This window comes from Haliotis cracherodii, unplaced genomic scaffold, assembly GCF_022045235.1.
Source record: "Haliotis cracherodii isolate W230 unplaced genomic scaffold, xgHalCrac1.p SCAF_10, whole genome shotgun sequence".
Classification (NCBI taxonomy): domain Eukaryota; kingdom Metazoa; phylum Mollusca; class Gastropoda; order Lepetellida; family Haliotidae; genus Haliotis; species Haliotis cracherodii.
The window spans coordinates 50,178,733-50,200,798 of NW_027266265.1; the positions used below are offsets into that span (position 1 = coordinate 50,178,733).

Consider the following 22,066-nt stretch of genomic DNA (forward strand, 5'->3'; position numbering starts at 1 on the left):
GCCCATGGGGGCGTGTGGGTGAGTGAAGTGGAAATACAATTTTAAAACATTCAAAGTGAGGGGCACGTGTGACCCATGCAGTCGTCAACGGCGCCGCGATTCGCTGTGCAGAGTTGCGTCCCTTGGGCACGCCAGAAACCTATGATTGTGGGTTCGAACCCAACTCACTCACTCACTCAGTCATTGAAAGAGCGGTAATATCCCTTGGTTGAACCTGAAGCGTTCCCTGTTGGCAAAACTGTTTAGTCCTTGGTCCCAGAACGAAAATTTGGCAAATTGGTACCACTTGGGGGGGCAAAGGGACATATGCATTTTTGTACAGCCTAGTATACATTAGTCATATTATGATATGATAGCAAGGTTTTTACGGCAGCTTATTTATTGAAATGACCTTTGACATTTGAGGGTGTCTAAAAATAGTAACATATATTAAACATTGGAAATGAAAGATTTTCTGTCCCTTTTACCCATTTAAAGCATAAATATGTATGTCTTATTGATACTTTAATATCATATAGCCATATGTATGCTCATCTGGGTTGTGAAATGATAACATGTAATTATTTTAGACCTTTTTCGTAAGTTGGACATGATTTTGTCCACCACAAGGTATCAAAATCCCAATAATAGAAAATAGAGTCTGTTAGCAATCTTGATTGTCATTAAGGTTTTGTCTACTGATTCTCCATCCACAATTTCATTGAAACACAACTAAGTCACACTTGAATTCATAGTACCTACATGCACTAGTGTGTCCAAGGTCAAGGTCAACATGAGAGAACATGTCTAAATAGTCAGAGATAACATGCAATCCCTCTTTATGCTGAGTGGTTGAGATTCGTGAAGACTCTATGTCCATCTTGTTAAAGAGTGAAGTGCTGTCCTAAGAACTGTCTTCCAAGGTAAGCTGTTCTTCAACAAATACAGGCTGGAACTCACATAGAAGAGCATGGGGTGAATGACTACTGTCCTTGTAGTAATGTTGAAAATATTGACATCCACAAATCCTTTCTCTCTGTCAGTAATCAAGTTGGGTGAGATGTCAAGGTCATCGGTAATAGCTGAATGGCTAGTTCTTTGCAATATAGCACATATATTCTGTTAGGGAAGAGCCTTGTCAGTGATAGTGACGTCTGAGTTGGGTGGAATGACAAGCTTCCCAACTCCTGTGCACTTGACTAATCCAAGCTGAAATTGTCTTCTCTCAAACTCCCATTCCTGTAGCATGATGGCTATGCTTGAGGGTTGTTTAACCAGCACTGTAGGCGTCTAAGACCTGCCTTACTTCAGGCTTTTCTCCCAAATAAGAGCTGACATTAAAATACACTTGATGATATCTACATAATTACAAATATCATCAGTTCAAGTCAATCTTCTTCGTCTCCACAACTGTCGCCTGACTCGCTCTCCTCACCAAAGTTGGTGCATGTTTGGAGTTTGCACATGCTAGTACAGGTCAGTCCATTTAAGATGCATGTGCAGCTGGGAAGTTTGCATGACTTGGGACACTTGCAGGCTAACAGCTGCAACACAGCTTCAGGCGCTGGAAGACCACTCATCCAGTCAACTGCCAGGTCGTATCCATCAGCAGTCTGTTCCATGGTCCATCCAAAGCCATCAGGTGATGGGATGTTGGGCCTGTTGTCGAGAGCTTTCTTCCATATTGCTGTTTGATAGTTGGCTCTCTGTGAATGTTTCATCAAACAATCTCTGCATGGTGGAAGTTGGTGGGCTTCCATTTCACCTTTTTTTGAAAGGAAAAGGTTGTGCCGCAATATATTCACATGCTTGAGAGAGAAACCATACAAAGAGCAAGTAAACTCCTCAAGTATGGAAAACACTTCTTCTCCAATTCCCTGGCCAAAGTTGATTTACTTGTCTTTCTGAGTGATCCATCAGGGTATGCAAGTGACAGTGGTAAAGGTCCAAGGGGGTGGCTGAATACAGATTTCATATTGAGTTGTCTGCTCTGTGCTTTTATGACCATATGAGCAAACAGATTTCTATCTGCTCTGAGCACTACTTCAGCTTGACTAGTTTGAACCTTTTGCTTCTTCTTGGTCAGATTGCTGAATTTTTTCAAATTGTTTCTTGGCAGCCGATCGTGAAATTTCTGCAATGGAGGGTTGGTAAGAAGATGTCAGGAATGAAAGTCACTGAAAGACTTTTCTCCTATTTCTTCTGCTCTCAGAAGGTCAGAAGTGATGTTTGGAGTGGCTGCAGCGGCAGTGGATAGTGACACCAACTCAGCATTGTTGAAAGGATTGATCCAGTTGTTCTCAAGATGATATTGCCAAATGTTTCTTGGTGTTTCCAAACAATCTCAGTTGCTTTGGCATAAAGGGCTTGATCCAAAGTGACTACAATGTTTTCAAGTTGGAGGGCATTCATTATGGTCAAAGACTGCTGCAAGATTTCATGAACTGTGGACATGTTAGTGGCAGGTGCATTGATGGTTGGAAGGTATCCAATTGTGTCCTGTTTTATGTCATCCTCATCACCACCCAATATATTGAAGCCAGTCCATGAACTGATCTTCTGTTGTTGGATGTTATGAAGTCTTGCAAGAATCCATGTTAGGTTTTTCTTCATTGATTCACCCATAGCTGATTCCGAGGGAGAGCATGGTGCTGGTATTGCTGGTGGTCCAACTCTTTCTCCTGCATTGTACAGCTGTAACAATGGAACAACTGAGTCAATGGTGCGTCTTCTTGTCTTTTCTACTGATGGAGCTGGATGTTTATCAAGATGTGGGCCATGGATGGTAGGCTGGATTGCTATACCATTCACTCTGTGGGAAGTGCCTCCTCCTGTCAGAGTTTCCTCAAAGCGGTCAATGTTATCCAATGCAAGTGAAGTAACAACATGAGGGTGAATGTTTTGTGGTAGTGGTACAGCATCTTCTTCAGCCCATGCTAGCTTTTGGAGGCATATTGCAGTCTCAATTTCTTCAAATTTTGGTTGAGAAACAGCATGGCCAAAACGGTTCAAAATTTGAATAATGGAAACATTGCCAGTGAGAGTCTTGACAGCAAACGGAATCAAAATTTGCTTGGGTGTAATTGTTTTACCACCAGTCACTGCATTAACATGGTCTTGACCAAATTTTTGTTTTCTCCGACATGAATTCTGGTTTCACATCTCCAGTGAGAAGAATTTCCAAAAACTCTTTGACAAACTTGGATGGATTTTTCAAATCTGATGGTTGTGGTGGCCATGGCAGTTCGTCTTTCATATTCTTTATACACTTGCGCAGTAGAATTGCAGCTTCCTGTACAACTTTCTCTGTGTCACTCTTTGTCCTCCAAACATTCAACTCTTCTTGCATCTTTTGATTTTCTCTGGCAATGGTTTCAATAGATAGGGTATTTGGTAAAAGAAGAAGCTTGCCATTGTTGTCAGTAAATATGTGAAGGCTGTCACCAAATTCAGAACTAAGTTTACGATGCAGGTGCTTCATTGTTGATGCCTTGATTTCCTTGCATCCAGCATTTTCAAGCAGACTTCTCAACTTACTAGCAAGGGCTGTAATCTTGAGCACAGATGGGTTTGGAAATATTGTGGTTCTAATGTACTCACAAACTTCTTCAAAGGCAATTGATACATCATGTTCATAAATTTGATCTTCTTCTGTTTGCTCTACAGGAGTTTAATGGTGATACCTCTCTTCATCCCTTGTGTAATCTCTATAGCAACTTCTGTGGTAGTGTACCTCAGGTGCAATAATATCTCTGCTAGTTACTGCAAGGATTTTAGAATCTAACTTCAGTGTTGCTATTCTCCTTAGAGTTTCATCAGTTCTAAGTTGTGACGATATTACTAACTGCTCCCTAGAGTTGGTACCTTTTTTATACTTGGTCTTGCTGCAAAATACACATTTTGCCTCATGCACAGTTGTTGAAGAATGGCCTGACCTGTTCAGTTTCTCTCTCACGAGAATAGACTCTGTTGTTGCTTCAGGTGACAGGAACTGTTTCAGATCTCTTTCATTCGTAAATCTGCTCCGACAATTTCAGTGGTACAGCAGTGATGGAAATTTATCTTCTTCTGTTATTTCCGCTATTCTTAAAATATTAGCATGTTCTCAAAGTTTTGCTGCTCTGAATAGTGTTTTCCACGAAGAAACAGAAGACAGTGAGGTTAAATTTGAAGAAGACTCTTCACAAATGATGCAGGATTCATTGTAGGTCTTCTGTTTGGACAAGATGGAAACATCTTCATTAGATTTCTCTGCCATGGTCCACTGCCTTCACAGATAGGTGCTGCAACCAAAAGATATTTATAAGTCCAGTGCAAACCTGTTAACATAAAAGTAAATTTATTTCAAAGATACATGTACAACTTAAGACTAACCCAGCAAAACATATATCGTAATAAATAATCATCTATTGCATATTATATTATCTGACCAGCAAATCTCTGAGAGGACTACACTCACATTTTCCCTACAAAGATTCCTTAGAGATTGTTTACACAATAAACCCATGTCATAAAGAAAATTAAAAAATTGGGCATAGCTTTCGCGGGCCGGGCTACCTGCCCGGTCGAGGGAGCATGACCGCTCAATTTCTTCAACCCCCCAACCCATGAGTCACAAGGGCAACTGCCACATGTATGCAATGACTCCCCCATTCCCCAAACAATATGATCACAAATATCAACTTACTTGCAACAAATGTTATCTTTAATTGGTCTTAATAGAACAGCACATACTATTACATTTTAGACATACATTCTTTTTTTAAAACAGCAATATTCAACAGAGTACTCATGCCATGATAATATAGTCTTAAGAAAATACTATCTTCTGTTGTTTGTTTACAGTGTCACAACAGATCTAATTACCAAATCTTTGCATAGATAGATTAAAACAACAAGAAGCATTGCACATTGGATAACTAGTAAATGTTTTTTAACTGCTAACTCCCAACTTTGAGGATCATTTGTAAGTTAGATTTCATTTTTGAGCAGATTAAAAGAAAAGTTAATTGGACTATATTTAGACATGACCAATTTCTGAACAAAACTTTACCTTCTCATACAGTGTAACAATATTCAAATAAAAAAATAACGAATGATAATTTGACAGCAACAGTAACTTACCTTGTATAGACCTTGGTTCATTGATGAAATTTCATATGTAGCTGTGCATGACAAGAAATAGTAGACCTCTGTCAACCAGTGCTGAGACCTGGTCCAATGCTGCTGCCACCTTGACTGTGCTAAAAATAGCATGTGGCTACTACTAGCCTGCAACTTGTTCCACAATATGTAATTAGCTGGCAGCAGCAGGGCACTAACTAAAAGTGGCTATAAATGTTAAAAGCTGTGAAATTAACTTTGCTATCACATAAAATCATGTTAAACACATTAATGTGTAATGTTTGGTATATGTGACACTTTGCCCCCCCCCCCCCCAAGTGGTACCAAAAACATATAGGGCCTGTAAGTCTCGCGAAGCGCTACTTCCGGTACCAGCGTTTCCGGTGACATGCCAATATTCATGAACTAGTTCTGCTTTCGAAATGCGCGACCGCCAAAGCTAACTCTGTAGACGGGACCAAGTATACTACCATACTTGGTTGTCACCGCTGTTGACAGTCGTAAAAGTTTACTTATTTCGGTATAATATGATCGGTTATTTGTCATTCCTGCAAGGTGTATTGGTTCCTGATTGACAACTGACAACCATAGGACCGTTCGTAAAGGTATGTGTTCTTTTCTTTACCTTTAAAATAATTTTAACAACCAGTGCGGTACTATCGTTCAGACGCGTATTTATAGTCTCAGTGGACAGTGTTTTATGATTACGGAGGATGTGTTACATGTTTCTCTGATGTTAGATTATTTATGAAGATGTAACTACTAATAGGTAGGCCACATTACCCAACTTACCATGGTATTCTGGTATCTGACAGCATGAGCAGTGTCAAGGAAGCCGTGCCTTTGACAGTTTGAATAGGCATTAAATTATTAGGCAAGATTTGGAGGATGAAATTTGGAATATTTATGCTATGAACATATTTTTAAACGTGAAATATATTTAAGGATATTCTATTAATTTATTTTTTTAGTATTTATAGTATTTAATAAACCAGTCATATGTTTGAAACTTAAATTTAAAAAATGCATTATATTTGGTCATATATATATATATTTGCTCTGTCACTCACCTTTAATAAAGTAAATAATTTTCCATTATGGCATTTGTTAGCTTTGATGAGAAACTTATTTTTAAAATATGTTTTTTATGAAGGAAGGTTTATGCAATGTATAAAGCATATGCATAAATTGTTGTGTAATTATCAAAATGAGTTTGTATATTTAATGTGAATAGTTATAATAACATGCAGAGTTATTATTATTTGCACTTTGGTAGGCTTGAACTAAAGTTTTACTCTCATCTAAATGTAAAGGATGACAAAAATTAAGGAAGACACACACACACACACACACACACACACAGACTCAAAAATGGTTTATTGAAATAATTAAAAGTTTAATAACCTATTTTGGATGAATGATTTTCATAGCCCTGCCAATATATATATTAATCCCAAAAATAATTACGCTAATTAAATAAATGTCCTCTCAACATGCACCAAAAAAGAATATATGTGAAACTTCTATTATAAACATAAACAAAATTATAGTGTCACAAATCACTCAATAGTTAATCAAATAACCATGAAACCAAATCAATACATTATATCGATGACTATAATTTAGTATTTGAAATAAATATATCAAACCCTAACCTGTAAAACACACATATCCCTTGATTTCGAATTCCATTCGAATATACAATATTATGGGCATAATGAAATTGTGTCTGTCAAAATTTTTTTTTTTATTTTACTTGCGAAATTCAGTTGAAGACCTCTTAGTCTTAGGTGGTTTCAGGTTTGTGCAACAAGTAACTGCTGTTAGTATTCCATATGAATATTCACAGTGATATACCTATTTTTCAAATTGTGTAAACATTATTTGTTAGTCCGGTGATGAATAGAACTGGTGTTAGACAATGGTAATTTTACACTGTGTATGTACTTGATGTCTAGCTCTATGTTGTTGCAGAACATGAATGTTTTTTTTCTTGGTTATGCAGGAGTGAATTTCTGCTGTACAGCAACCAAAAGTCGAAGCAGCATCCAGCACACAGCAAATTCAAGTCAGAAGTGGCCAAAATGCAAGACAAATACACTGAATTGTGTAGGCGATCACCAATGACATGTCCTACATTAAGAAAGATTCTTACTATTATATGAAGTGTAATGTTATTCTGAGGGAAGAAATAAAAGTGTTACACCTTGTCAGCAATATAATTGTTATGACACTGCAGACTGTGATTGATAGCAGGATTAATTGTGATGAACGGTAGGGTTTTTTAAATTAATATTTCTGGTTGTGAGGCTCAATTGAACCAAGTAAAGAAAATTGCCACAAGTCCAAAACATTAATACATTTACCTTATCACTCAATCCACACTGATGAACACAAATTTAGTGCAACCATATTGACTTGATGCAGAGATAGAAACAATTGCACCTATTTTTCATATATTTGTGTATTTCAAATATTCTGCTCAAAATCCAAGTCAAACAAATGAGGTAACTGACATTTCACATTTTTCGCTATCCATTTGGACCAATCTGTTTTAAGATCTGGTCAAGAAATGTCAATGTTTATTGGCTATTGTTCTATGAATCAGTGTAATTTGCATGCTGGACCCTAAAACAGCGATGCAAAAACAAGACATGTTGATATTTCAACAAAGAATTCATTTCACAAAGCAACAACTGCCATGCCATTGGTTAAGTTAAATTTTCATTGGTAAGCATCTGTTGTATTTTTTTGGAAACTCTTGACCCATAAACATTCCATGTGCATTGTTATGATATTATATTCAATATCAATTCAGTATCATGGCTGATACCAGAAATATTAAAAAGACTTTTTTTGTATGGCATTATCCCAGACAAAAAACAATAAATAAGCTTCAGATCTATTCAGTAATTTTATTCCAAGGTCACAAGTATTAAACATTCATGGCAAATATTCCCAAATGCCAAACCTGAACAAATAAATGTGCCAGCATGCACTGTTACTGGTGTCAGTATCTAGATTCACACTGGACTGGAGAGTCCCAAGATGTTCTGCAACACCATGTTGATGACAAGTAGGTCCTGTTCCAGCAAGTGTCCAGTGTATATGGTGTATTCTGATGTTCACAGACATCATTTACAGAACCAGTACTTCAGATAGAACTTTAATATGTTTACATCTGTATACACAACAAGAGTTGTTCTTTCATAGGCAATGCAATGCTTAACCACAAAATATTCCCAAAAATATGTTATTGTCCGAGATGCTCTTGAGGTGCAGTTATGTTTGGCATCAAGGTAATTCTGGTGATCCATATGCATCTACTCGTGGGTCAGATGAGGAAATCTTTCTCCCCTCAAACATGGAAATATGGCCCAACTGCAAAAGATAAATAACACTAATGAGATCATATAATATATACTTCTAAAATACCAGTCATTTCTTACAATGCCCACATCAAGATATACTTAATAAATTAAGCATGTACATTGTACCTTCAACTGAATATGATAAACAAATGCTAAATGGGGTTGTAATGATCAAGTCTATTCACATCATACAGAATACATTTAAGTGAGGTCACTTTTCAGAGATCTTAAAAACAAACACTGCAAGGATTTAATCATCATTATTTACAAATTAGATTAATATTTTTTTTTGTGTGAATAAAACCTGATTTTTTAGTGCACATAACATTATCATCGTGATATTGGCACATATCCTTATTTATTTACACAGGCCTCCCCATAAGTCTCCTTGCACAACATTAAGTATTGACAAAATTTGCATTGCCAACATGCACATGATAGGCCTTCTTTAAATATGACTATAGTTTGTGTCATCTCCCCTGGACCTACAAATATAATTTTGTGACGTTCCTTATCAGAGCTGAACATTTATTATTGGAAAAGGTTAAGGATAGATGTAATGAAAATTTGCCATAACATTGTATGGTGCATAAACCGAGAGCATATTGAAATACCTTCAGAACGAATGTTTATGCTCATTTTACAACGCCAACACCATTGTACGTGTGATGATGAACCATGAACCGACCAGTATTGCCTTATCAACACTGACAATTATACCAACTTATCAGAAGTGTGCAAAAAACTTACCTCAATATTTATGAATGGGTAGCGGCCAGTTTCACATCGACCATAGGACGTCTTGACAACACTGCAACTGCTTTGACAAGCCAACACTTGCTATTCATGTTCCCCATCTCGAGTGTTTTAATGCCTGTGACAATGTCATGTTTTTCTAAGTTACACCTGCGTGTTCCAAATATGATTCGCCGGGCCCTGTCCGACGTAACACTGCTGTCGCCATTGCCGCGAGACGTTGTTTGTCACCGGAAGTACTAAATAACGTTATGTCTCGCGTAGTCCCGTGACCTACTTACACCCCCTATTGGGACCAAGGACTAATAGGAATTTAGAGCCAGTGAGAATTACTGTAATACCTTGTTTATTTTTTCATCCTTAGCATATCTGTTATTATTATTTGGGTTTTATTCTTCTTCTTTTATTTAACCGGTTTGTGGGAATAATAACACATAAGAACCAATATTGCGTTGTTACTCGAAATAGCCGGCGTTAAATAAAGCGTCTTGTATCTTGAAAGAGTGAGTTTGATTTACACCGTTTTGAACAGTATTCCAGTTAGATGTAAGAGGAAAGCCCGAAGTGATGCAGGTCTCAGACGTTTACCACCCTGTTGAAACCCACGAGCACGGGTATGGTGCTGACAAACCTAGAAACATAATCGGGAAGGTTACTGGCGTAACCAAGGGACGCAACTCTGCAGTGATTTGACATTTTGACAACTGGGACACACGCACAGGAACTCGAGTGAGTGAGTATGGTTTTACGCCGCTCTTAGCAATATTCCAGAAAATACCACCACGGGAACTCGATGATAGCGTATATAACATAATGTTCGTATAGAAAAACATCACACCCCTCTATACATCTAGATAGTGGTGTGATTTTTTTTCTATACGAATATATTATGCTGAACACGCTATCGTCGAGTTACTGTGGACACACGTCGCCCCGTATCTTGAAAAAGGAAAGCGTGGCTGCACTTAATTCAAATTCTGAGATCAGTGTATTTAGCAGTATAACATTTTTAAAGTCACGTCACACTGCATATGGTGCAATCGATTGTGAAAGTACTTTGCTGATCGTTTGTAAATAATATTTCTGCATTTATTGGAACACAAAGATTTTCTTTCAAAATACAACACGTTTGTCCTGGAACCAAGGTTTTCTTGTTCAGCTTGTTCTATTTAATGGACAGTAAGGACATAGTGACCTTGCTAGACCTAGTCATGGGTACATGTGAAGTCGACGGCAGGCTCGTGCTTGTATAACTGGATCACATAAAAATTAGTCGGTTGCTGAGTACGTCAAAAAGGTCATATTTCCACTTGTCATTGACAATGAGGGCACGTCATAGTGGTGATCGTGGGATTGTCCTGATTAAAAACTTGACCATATGTCAATTATCCCTCAGTAGGAAAATATTTTGGTTGTAGGATCTAGATAATACTGTTTGTATTCAACACCTCGCTCGAGTACTTTAGCCTCGTAATGTCATATGTGCAGCTATGTTTGGTTTGTTTGTTTGTTGGTTAACGCCGCACTCAGCAAAAGTCAAGCTATATGACGGCAGTCTGTAAATAATCGAGTCTGGACCAGACAATAAAGTCATTGACATCATGAGCTGGGATTTTGCATGGAGAATGGATATTTTCTCAGCTACGGCTGCAAAACCAGATATCTTTAATTAAAACTATACACCTAAATGTTTGAAGAAAAACATCTTGCAACATTTTGTTGGTTCAGGTTTTTCGTAAGTATATAGCATAATTATATTTCTCAAGCATTTTCTGGGACAATATAATTTTTACGATAAAATCCCCGATTATGAAATATTCGATCCCCACGTGTTCTTGTGTGTTCCCGGGGATAGTGTGATTGGTGACACGCTGTTCCGTTGACCAGAGTATTGTGTAGCGTTAATGGAAGCAATAGAGAGGAAAATAGATCTGGTTGGGAGTGAAATAGAAAAAAGGGAAAATAAATTATTTGAAAAAAAACAAACAACACACATATTAACAAAAACAAAATCATCGGTTATTGCTGATATCCCTCAGAATACCAGCGATCACTGCAGGGAGAGTAAACCATGAGAGGTAGCAAACATGGTTTACAGTCAGTATCTTTGCTGAGGGTCCTGTCTGCCGTGCCCGGTGGAGGGACAACTTGACCCGCGCTAGGGTCTGTATGCGATTTCTAGTCCGCGGTAGGCCCTTTCTAATCGCCTCCGCCTGCATCATCCACACTCTGCCCATTATATCCCACAAAACATCATTGTTTGTTAATCTTTCCTTCGAAGGAAGGTAGTCTGAACATGATAATGGTTATGTACACTAACATCCGTCGATCAGCTTCAAGTAATCACTACTGAAGTAATTCATGACATATGATCATATAATAAAAATCAAATGAAGGTGGCGATACGCATAATAATACGCGCCTGTGTCTCAATAAGCGAAATACTACAACCAAGATAAGGAACCAAGTTCTTGGTCACAGGTCACAAATGTTGTTAGTCCTTAGGAAAACAGCCGGGCTTTCCATATTTAATGGAACAGCCGGTTACGGAAAGAGGCGAGTGGTGACGAATTGGTAAAGATTTGAAGGCGTGTAAGAATAGCGTTATTTGATTGGCTAATGTCTTCTCCCGGATTTTTGCTCGTGGATGTGAATGGTATGTGATTTCGAGTACACACAAACATTAGATAAGCGCCTTGTCTATACGGTCTTGCAAAACGTCCAACATATCAAGATGTCAAACGAAGTCAGCGGAGTCGAACACAGTGAAAATGATGAAATGAGAACAAAGAGTCTTCTGACCAGGTAACACACTAATAAGAAATTAATTTATTTGCAGACACACGAAACGAACGTAGTATGACGTGGTTCCGCTTCAACAACCATCTTTACACGTATACAATATTATTCATCACAGTGAGAGTTTTTGTAACATGATCTCATATGTTGTTATTTTATCAGCGCGTTTGTTGTGTATTATCACGCGTGGGAAATAACACGCGTTTCACACCGACTGATTAATAAATAATTAAACAGCTTTTGTTACAATATTGTCGATAACATGCTCGTTGGTTATCGATCCATTTTCGATCAGTGATCGTTCTCATTTGCCCGAATGACAGCTTGCAGATAAATGATGGACACAGCTACTGGTCGGTTGTGTTTTTTTACATAACATAACTTCGAAATAAAGTATGTAAACAATTTGAATTGTCGTTATCGTTGTGTTCAAACTCGACTGTACGTGGGGTGTGTTTTATTGAGACATTCAAAAGGTGCTTAATTCTTATTAAATACAAAAATGATCCTAATTATTATTTTTATATTAAAGTTTTATTTGAAATTTAACATGTCCTTCTACGAATTTGTGATGGCTAAATGAAAATGATTTAATTTATTCTCAAAACAAAACATGCCCATTCATGTATGTCAGAATGTTGTTGGTTTGAATCCAACAATATACTTGACCATGCTGACAATGACCCTTGGCGTGTCTGTTATAATAATTCTCGTTTATTTCACAACGTGTGATGACGCCTTTGATCGAGTGGTCACACTCGCCGACCTGTTTGATTCATATCACCATATCCCAAATGTGTAGATCGAGGCTCATGATGTCAATCACTGGATTGTCTCATCCAGACATGATTATTTACAGACCGCCGTTATATTACTGGAATATTGTTGAGTGCGTACTTAAATCACAAACACAAACAAAACACGGTATGAGCATAAACAATCTGCCTCTACACTGATTTTGTTATTCTCGGGAAATATATTTCAAAACTGACAACGAGGTCACAAGAGGTCGGAGATACCGTGGAATTGTTTGGTTTGTTTTCTCCTCTGTTTGTTGAGACGGAGGGTCAGTCCAGTCAAGGATGTTTGTTTGACAAATCTGATGTAGGACTACATCATGAAGCAGTGTATGAGCTTATGACATATATGTGAGATTATATTTGCCCAAATTCAGGTTACCATGGTTACAGTCATATCATGTTCTCATTTTGTGAAATATTGCTGCTTTTGTACACTTTATTTGGTGCTTTGATGTGTGCAGATTACAAAGAAGCTGCTATTTTCCCTGTGTTCTTGATTATATTTTGGAGAATGTGTGAAAGATTTATTGTCAGTCATGGTGAATATTGGATCTTTGTTGTCAAGACTGTCATGCAGGGTATTTATCTGGTAGGATAGTTATTCAAAATAGATCACATTTTCATTGTAGCACAAAGCAAATGTTATAGGTACTTTAAGCATGGTTTTGTGTAGTCACGGTATTAGCATATGTACTGTTAATGAATGTACGTGGGGTTTGTACTATATAACTTGTATTAGTGTATATAGCTGTAAAGGATATGTACTGTTAGTCAGGGTATATAGCTGTATAGGATATGCACTGTTGGTCAGGGTATATAGCTGTATAGGATATGTACTGTTAGTCAGGGTATATAGCTGTATTGGATATGTACTGTTGGTCAGGGTATATAGCTGTATAGGATATGTACTGTTGGTCAGGGTATATAGCTGTATAGGATATGTACTGTTAGTCAGGGTATATAGCTGTATTGGATATGTACTGTTAGTCATGGTATATAGCTGTATAGGATATGTACTGTTGGTCAGGGTATATAGCTGTATAGGATATGTACTGTTGGTCAGGGTATATAGCTCTATAGGATATGTGTTGTTGGTTAGGGTATATAGCTGTATAGGATATGTACTGTTGGTCAGGGTATATCATGTATAGGATATGTACTGTTAGTCAGGGTATATAGCTGTATAGGATATGTACTGTTGGTCAGGGTATATAACTGTATAGGATATGTACTGTTGGTCAGGGTATATAGCTGTATAGGATATGTACTGTTGGTCAGGGTATATAACTGTATAGGATATGTACTTTTAGTCAGGGTATATAGCTGTATAGGATATGTACTGTTGGTCAGGGTATATAGCTGTATAGGATATGTACTGTTGGTCAGGGTATATCATGTAAAGGATATGTACTGTTAGTCAGGGTATATAGCTGTGTAGGATATGTACTGTTAGTCAGAGTATATAGCTGTATAGGATATGTACTGTTAGTCACGGTATATAGCTGTATTGGATATGTACTGTTAGTCAGGGTATATAATATCAATCACTGGATTGTCTGGTCCAGACTCGATTATTTACAGACTGATGGCATATAGCTGGAATATTGCTGAGTGCGGCATTAAGCAACAAACAAACATATCAGGGATTTTATGAGATGCAGAAATGTGCATCCAGTATGTACAAATGTATAGAAGGGAATCAGAAAAAGAATATGTTGCTTCCAGAGCAAGTACAGTAATATTGATTGTACTGAATTCTTGGCAAGAAATATATTGGCCATTATTAAAAGTAATTACTAATTCTTGCTGTACACTACTCCACAACATTTCACCACTTTACAGAGCCCTTGAAATTATCTAGAATAAGTCAAGATATGTTAACCACTTTCAGAGATGGCTTTTTGCTCTTTAAAAGCAGGGGTGGTCGGGTAGCCTAGTGGTTAAAGCGTTCGCTTGTCATGCCGAAGACCCAGGTTTGATTCCTGACATGTGAAGCCCATTTCTGGTGTCCCCAGCCATGATATTGCTGGAATATTGCTAAAAGTGGCATATAACCATACTCACTTACTTTAAAAGCACTTTAGGATGCTTGCAGTGGTCATCTACAACATATATGATGCATTTGATCAATTAGGTTCAAAATTAACCATGAAAACAGTTATTTTTTTGTTTCCTATTTGTAGATGTATCTTTTGTATTTTGCTAATCTAACAAAAATGGAATGGTCAGGCAAATAAAAATGGATTAAACTAATTTTATTATGTTTTCTGTGGCTTTGCAGGAAAGACAGGATGAGAACTGAACTAAAAATCTTTACTAGCCCGGGTAAAGATAAAGTACCATTCTAATGTTAAATCAATTGGGAAATTGTGTGTGACATTTTTGCTGGTAAGACATCAGGGTGAGTGTGGGGGCACAGATGGCCCAGTCATCTAAGGCGCCGCGATTCACTGTGCAGAGTTGCATCCCTTGGGCACGCCAGAAACCTATGATTGTTGGTTCGAATCCTGGTTCGCCCAGATGTTTCTAGCTTTGTCAGCACCGAAGTGGGTTTCACCGAAGTGGTGAACATCTGAGACCTGCATCACTTCGGGCTTTCCTCTCACATTAAGCTGACACGCCATGATGTGACTGGAATACTGTTAAAACCCAACTCACTCACTCACTCACTCACATCAGGGTGAGAACTAAACTAAAAATCTTAACTAGCCCGGGTAAAGATAAAATATTAATTAATTTCTAAGATTAAAACAATGGGGAAATTTGTACTAAGCTGAAGGAATATGTACTAGGCCAGGGCTAGCGGGCTCGTGTTAATTTCTAACCTCGTAAGTCATTCCAAACCCCTAAAATATTTGTAGCCTTTGTGAGGGTGACAATCTGGTCTTCAACAGTATGACAAGATGTGTCTCACCCCTGCTGCCTCAGTCATATGTATTCTGTGTGAATCCTTCCTGAGCTGGGTCATAGATTATATCACTCCTGTCAGTGGCGTCTGGCCTCCTGCCGGCAGGTAGCCTAAGCGTCATGGTGATGGATGGTGGGAAAATATAATTTAATTTTCATTGTGTTCACACTGTGATTTGTTTATTAGGTCGTATGTAGTCGACACAAACAACAATGATGACAGCACATCATGCTTGACCCTGAGGTAGGTTTTGTGTTGATGCTTGGGTTGTGGTTGTCATGGTTATGTGGTCAGGGCTTCGTGTCAAACAAACAAACAAACAAACAAACAAACAAACAAACAAACAAAACACACATGCTTTTGTACTATGTACTCAATACTGCTCTTTGTACAGAATAGTTCCGTACCCAATGGCCAATGCTTCATAGTTCATATCAAATCAAACGTGAAATATGTATTCATTGTGTGACTGACCTTAGGCCCAAATACAGTTAAGTACAATTCCACGTTTGGACATGCCTACCTACATTCGTCATGTGTATCTCATAGATATCAGTGTGTCTGTATATACAACCTTGAGGCATGGAATACATACAAACTTTATGCTGTATAATTCCTATCAAAGCTTGCCCTGAACGTGCGCCTGTAGAGGGGAAGTCAGGCAGTTATTGCCCGTCAACAATGGCAGGGTTTAAGTGTGCCCTGCTCATTGTGTGTCAAGGTGTCCTACGAAGTCATAGTACTGATTATTTACAGGCTGTTGTGATATGGTATACTCAATAAATCAATATTTCCTTACAGTGTTATAAGAGCTGAGTATCCCCTGAGATCTCATGATCTCCATCAGTTTCTAACCAGTTTTATCGTCTGTACCCCTGTACCTGATGTATCAATGACATCGTAGGTATCGGTGAATCATTGCAGCCCTGTATGTTATGTTTTTGGTGTCAGCAAAAGGCGATTAATGGGATCGGGTGGTCAGGCTTGCTGCCTTCGTTGATACATGTCATCGATCCCAACTGAGTGTATCGATGCTCATGATCTCAATCACTGGATTGTCTGGTCCAGACTCGATTATTTTACAGACCGCCGTCATATAGCTGGAATATTGCTGAGTGCGGTGTTAAACAACAAACAAACACATTTTGGTGTCAGCTTATGCAAGTCTGTTGTCTAAGGCGTCACATTTCAATGAGCAGAGCTGCGTCCCTTTTGCACGCCAGAAACCTATGATCATGCGTTCAAATATAGGTTCGCCTTGATTCTGTTTCTAGGTTTGTCAGCACCATTACCCTGCTAGTGAGTTTCACCAAAGTGGTAAATGTCTATGACCTGAATCACTTCGGTCTTTCCTCCCACATCAAGCTGGCCGCCGTGATATAACTCGGACACTGCTCAAAGTGGTGTCAAGCCAAACTCACTCACTTCATCAATGATATCTGGGACATATTGCTGTGTTCCATAACGTTGCAATCAGTTACACTATTACAAAGGATTAATAAGCTGTATCACAAAATAGTAGCAAATCTCGACAAATATCAAAGAAAATGCATTGTATCCACATGTTGGGTATAAGTAATAGAAACTTTTGAAAATGTTTTTTAAACTAACTTGCAGATTATCATGATTATATTTTGCTAATAAGTACTGCAAACTCTCAACATTGTTGGGCCTATTCAGTGACATTGTGTGTAGAAATGAAAGATCACTGAAAGGAGCTTATGCACGCTCAATAATCCCCCACCCCTTTTGAGGCGGGGCGGCTAAAGTGTTCGCTCATCACACCAAAGATCCGGGTTCCATTCCCTGGAACAATGTGTGAAGCCCATTTCTGGTGTCCCCCGCCGTGATATTGCTGGAATATTGCTAAAAGCGGCATTAAAAACCTTTTGAGGCTAGTCTCCAGCAGTAGAAACTAACAGTTTCAGTCCACTAGTCCTTATAATGATAACATATAGCAAAATCCCTAAAAATGGTGAATTTCTACTTGTCCTTATGATACCTTTACTATTGGGCAGTTTGGCAAGGACTACAGGACTAGTGCCAATTCCTAACCCTGGTCTCATGTCAACAACCCATAATCTGATAATAAAATTGCACACTCCAGCATGTGCTGTGGGTCACAAAACAATCGTCAGACTCCGCCTTTCAAAGAAAAAGATAAGATATATGGTTTGTCTCAAAGCACTTAGGAAAAAGAAAAAAGATACGCTGTATCTAACAATAACTTATTGTTGAGCCATTTGAATGATCATTGGGAAAAAAACAGGTGTGTTCTAAGACGTCATAGGCACACCCTGTACGCGTGACATTACAACTAACCTATTATGTTTCATGACTGATAACATATCAATGTTTATAGTTATGTAGGGGGCATCTGTGGCCCAGTCATCTGTGGCCCAGTCATCTGTGGGTTTGAATCCTGGTTTGCCCCGATTATGTTTCTCGGTTTGTCAGCACCATACCTGTCCTCTTGGGTTTCACCGACGTGGTAAACATCCAAGACCTGCGTCACTTCGGCCTTCTTCCTACTTTAAGCTGACTCATGCTGTGTACGAAATAACTGCCTGCCTGTGGCTGGTAACTTTTCAATTGGGCTGCAAAAAAATTTCCTCAATCTGCCAGACTGTCTGGCAGATCAAATCATGTGAGCACCTTGATTAAAAACATGAAAAGATTTGGAAAATATCTGTTGATGCCGAGTTGGCGGTACATATGTTTTGCAAATCCTGCAATTGACCAAAATCTGCACTGCAGTAAAGAACTAGATGTCAATTTCATAACGTGATCATGACTGGACTATGCATTCGTTATTAGCCCAGCCCTAATATTAGTGGTGGGACGATAAACCCATGCATCGATGTATCACGATTTTTTTACTTCTCAATACGAGTATCGATCACAGTCACACACTAAGTAAAAAATATCGATTCTGACCTTAAATGTTTGCTATAATAACTGTTCCACTAAACACTTATCAGTAGCACGAGTTAATAGTGAAAACATACATATTTTCCTTTGTTGTGCCATACTCCACACTGCCAACTGTAAATCATCAGTGTGCCAGGTATATGGCATCCTCTCTATGTAAAAGATGGCTTTCGCAGATAAGAGCACAGGCAATCACGTATCGGATCGTGAGTAAGGTTTTGTGATAAGTATCAGATCGCACAGCTGGTGTATCATCCGAGCCCTACAGAATATAACTCCAAAATTCCAGCCTAGTTCAGCAAGGGTTGAAACTTTTATATTCAGTTAACTCCCTTTCCCGGGAAGATGAACTCCTCGTAGATTCTCAAGTAATTGTTAGCATTATTTCAACTGAATTAAGACGCAGTTTGGCTCTTATTTTTTGTGTAATTTTTCAATATTAATAATAAGCCTGATACATATTCATATTCATTATTGCAAATTGTTTTGTTTGTTTTTTAACGCCATACTCAGCAATGTTCCAGCTGTATGACGGCAGTCTGTAAATAATCAATTCTGGACCAGACAATCCAGTGATTAATATTATAAACATCGATCTTCGCAAATTGGATCGATGACATGCATCATCCAAGTCAGCGAGCCTGACCACCCGATCCCATTAGTCTCCTTTTACGACAAGCATATAATGTACAAATGATATGATAATCAGTAGTTTATCCAAAAAGAAATATTTTGTGAGTGAAAACAGCCTATGTTGTTGAGTCAGCGTTGTTTAATATGGAAGTCAGCAATATTCTAACTGATAATGGCTGCCTGTATATAATCAAGGTTTTGATAGCATGAGCAAACAAATACCCTCGCTACAGACTTTGACCTCCCAGTCTTCTGTTGAGTTAATGTTAAGATAAGCTGGAGGTACTGGGAACTGCGGGTATTTTCGTACAATGAGGCGATTCATCTCCTCTTCGTTCATCTTGTGATGATAACATATCAGTGAGTCTGGGCGAGTGTGCTTCAGATTGCGGTCAGTGACCCTATAGGTTACACACAACCAAATGTTTTCCCATAGACTTCTATAGTAACGTTATATTTTTTTTTTAAATAACTAAGCATTCAACAGCTATTACCTGTACGTGTGTGCACAGTTTGGCCTTAGAGCAGCAATAAAAAAATAAAAAATGACTAGCTTAGCCAGCTCCTTTTCTGAGTACCGGAAGCTAAACACACCACCCCCAGTTTCGCACCAAATGTCACCTACTTGAAAATAGCTGTGGTCACATTCAACATAAGTCATCATGTTGAAAAAGACAGTACTAAATATAGAAAAACATGGGCAGTTTTAATAACTGGATGGATGTACATTTGAAAGACATAAAAATCTTACAGAATATCCTCCAATCACAGCCTGCAGATATCTCTCGATCTGCACTGAAGGCTCCCTACGAAAAACGCACTGTCCAAACTGGTTCTGATTTGGTGTAGTAGAACCTGTAAAGCACTGGTGGAACATTCTCCTAGCTTACCAAGACAATATTACACAGTCACTTTATTTAAGCCTATGGACATGTTGATACTTTAATCCATCGTTTGCCTTTTGTATAATATTCTAACACTTCACTGTATTCATGATGGTCAAGGAGGTTAGACATTAGGGCTGGGACGGGTAACTCGGGTACTCGGGTCCAGTGGGTCCGGAGTAGGATCCGGGTTTCCACAGTCCTACCCAGACCCATGGTCAGTCATGTGACATACTGTTTAATGACAAAAACTCACTATAGCTCAGTGGTTACACTACAAGTCACTAATGTTCACATTTCTTTCTGACTATGCATGCAATACTTCTGACTGTCATATGTTTGAATACAGATAAAACTTCAGATCGTTTTATAGTGTACCTAAATACGTTTTTAAGGGCTACTGTCAAACTAGTCCCAATCAGACATTTTACACTGGTATCTCTTGAGACCTACAGCGGGTACCCGGGTAGGGTCGGGTAATATGGGTGTGGACTCTGGACTCGTCCCAGTCCTATTAGACATGACTAAGCACTCGCTGAGACCATAAAATGTTTTTGAAAACTGCCATAAATGTGCCATGAAATACTTAATGGTCTCGGTCTTAGGTATAGAGGAATACAAATAACTCACACAATATTTGTTTCTGCAAACAATATTTACCAAAAGTATATTTAACTAGTCATACATTTATTGGTAATTATACTTTTTACCTTGATATTTTTAATTTTAGCGTCTTGGATACTATACATGAGACTTGTTAAAATGACTGACTACTAGCCTTTTTCTTTCTTACACTTGGAAGATGCTATCTGGCCACTGAATACATAATGAATACTAAAATGTGTGAAGATGTCAGTTTTTTAAACTTCCGACCTATAATCTGATGATGAGGCTGTGTCTGTGACCACAGATGATTTGCTTACCATCTGTTTGTCATGTCCTTTCTGTCCTTGTTTACATTTAAATAGAAACAGTTTGGTTCAAATTCTTGCTCATGTTCAAATGTTAGAAAATATTTTTCTGAAAATCTCTAAAATTATCTTTTTTAAATATTTGAGCTTTACCAATCATGCCCATGAAGCTAATAACATGCCTACGATTAGTTGTGTTTAGAGTAAACATCATGCACACGTTGAAGTGAACAGTCTTTATATAATATCATTAACATGAACAGTGATGAAGACATTTTATAACTTTTACAACAATTTTTTATTTTATGCGTATTTCTCAACTGATAAATATCCCTTTTTTTAACATTTGAGCCTTACCTATGTTACCTCTACCATATACTATAACCGTATTCAATGTAATAAGCGCCCTGCTCCAGTAAGCGCAGCGATATTTGTTAATACTTGTGAACAATCCCAATTAGCACCCCTTCCGATTGATCAATGTACACAAGACTTATTTTTCGTGTATAATATGTTTGTTATGTGCATCCTTAATTATGGGAAATTAAGTTCTGGAAACATATATCTGTCGTATATAAACATTTCAGGCTGTCAGCATATACCACAAAATTTACGATCTTTCAACTCTGTTGTTTTTCACCAAAATAACATTCTAACAAGAACCCCCTATTTCTAATTTTGAGAGGGCCCTGGGCACTTATTATGTCGAATACGGTAGTTATGTTAGACGTTAACAACATTAACATGAATACATTTGATAACATTTATATAATTTTCCATACTTGTTCTTTTCTCCTTTCTTAAGTAATACGGGGGCGGTCGGGTAGCCTAGTGGTTAAAGCGTTCGCTCGTCACGCCAAAGACCCGAGTTCGAATCCCCACATGGGTACAATGTGTGAAGCCCATTTCTGGTGTCCCCCGCCGTGATATTGCTGGAATATTGCTAAAAGTGGCGTAAAAACAAACTCAC

General features: G+C 38.1%; 1 protein-coding gene across 1 annotated transcript in view; it reads left to right on the forward strand.

Annotated features, from left to right (window-relative positions):
• The first annotated feature begins 11,841 nt into the window (after window positions 1-11,841).
• The window catches only part of LOC139454493 (purine nucleoside phosphorylase-like), a 34,815-nt gene continuing 24,590 nt past the window's right edge, over window positions 11,842-22,066 (forward strand). Inside the window, exon 1 of the mRNA XM_071236240.1 lies at window positions 11,842-12,035. Within this exon, the coding sequence (XP_071092341.1) occupies window positions 11,884-12,035 (152 nt within the window). The 5' untranslated portion in view covers window positions 11,842-11,883. The remainder of the gene's footprint in view (window positions 12,036-22,066) is intronic.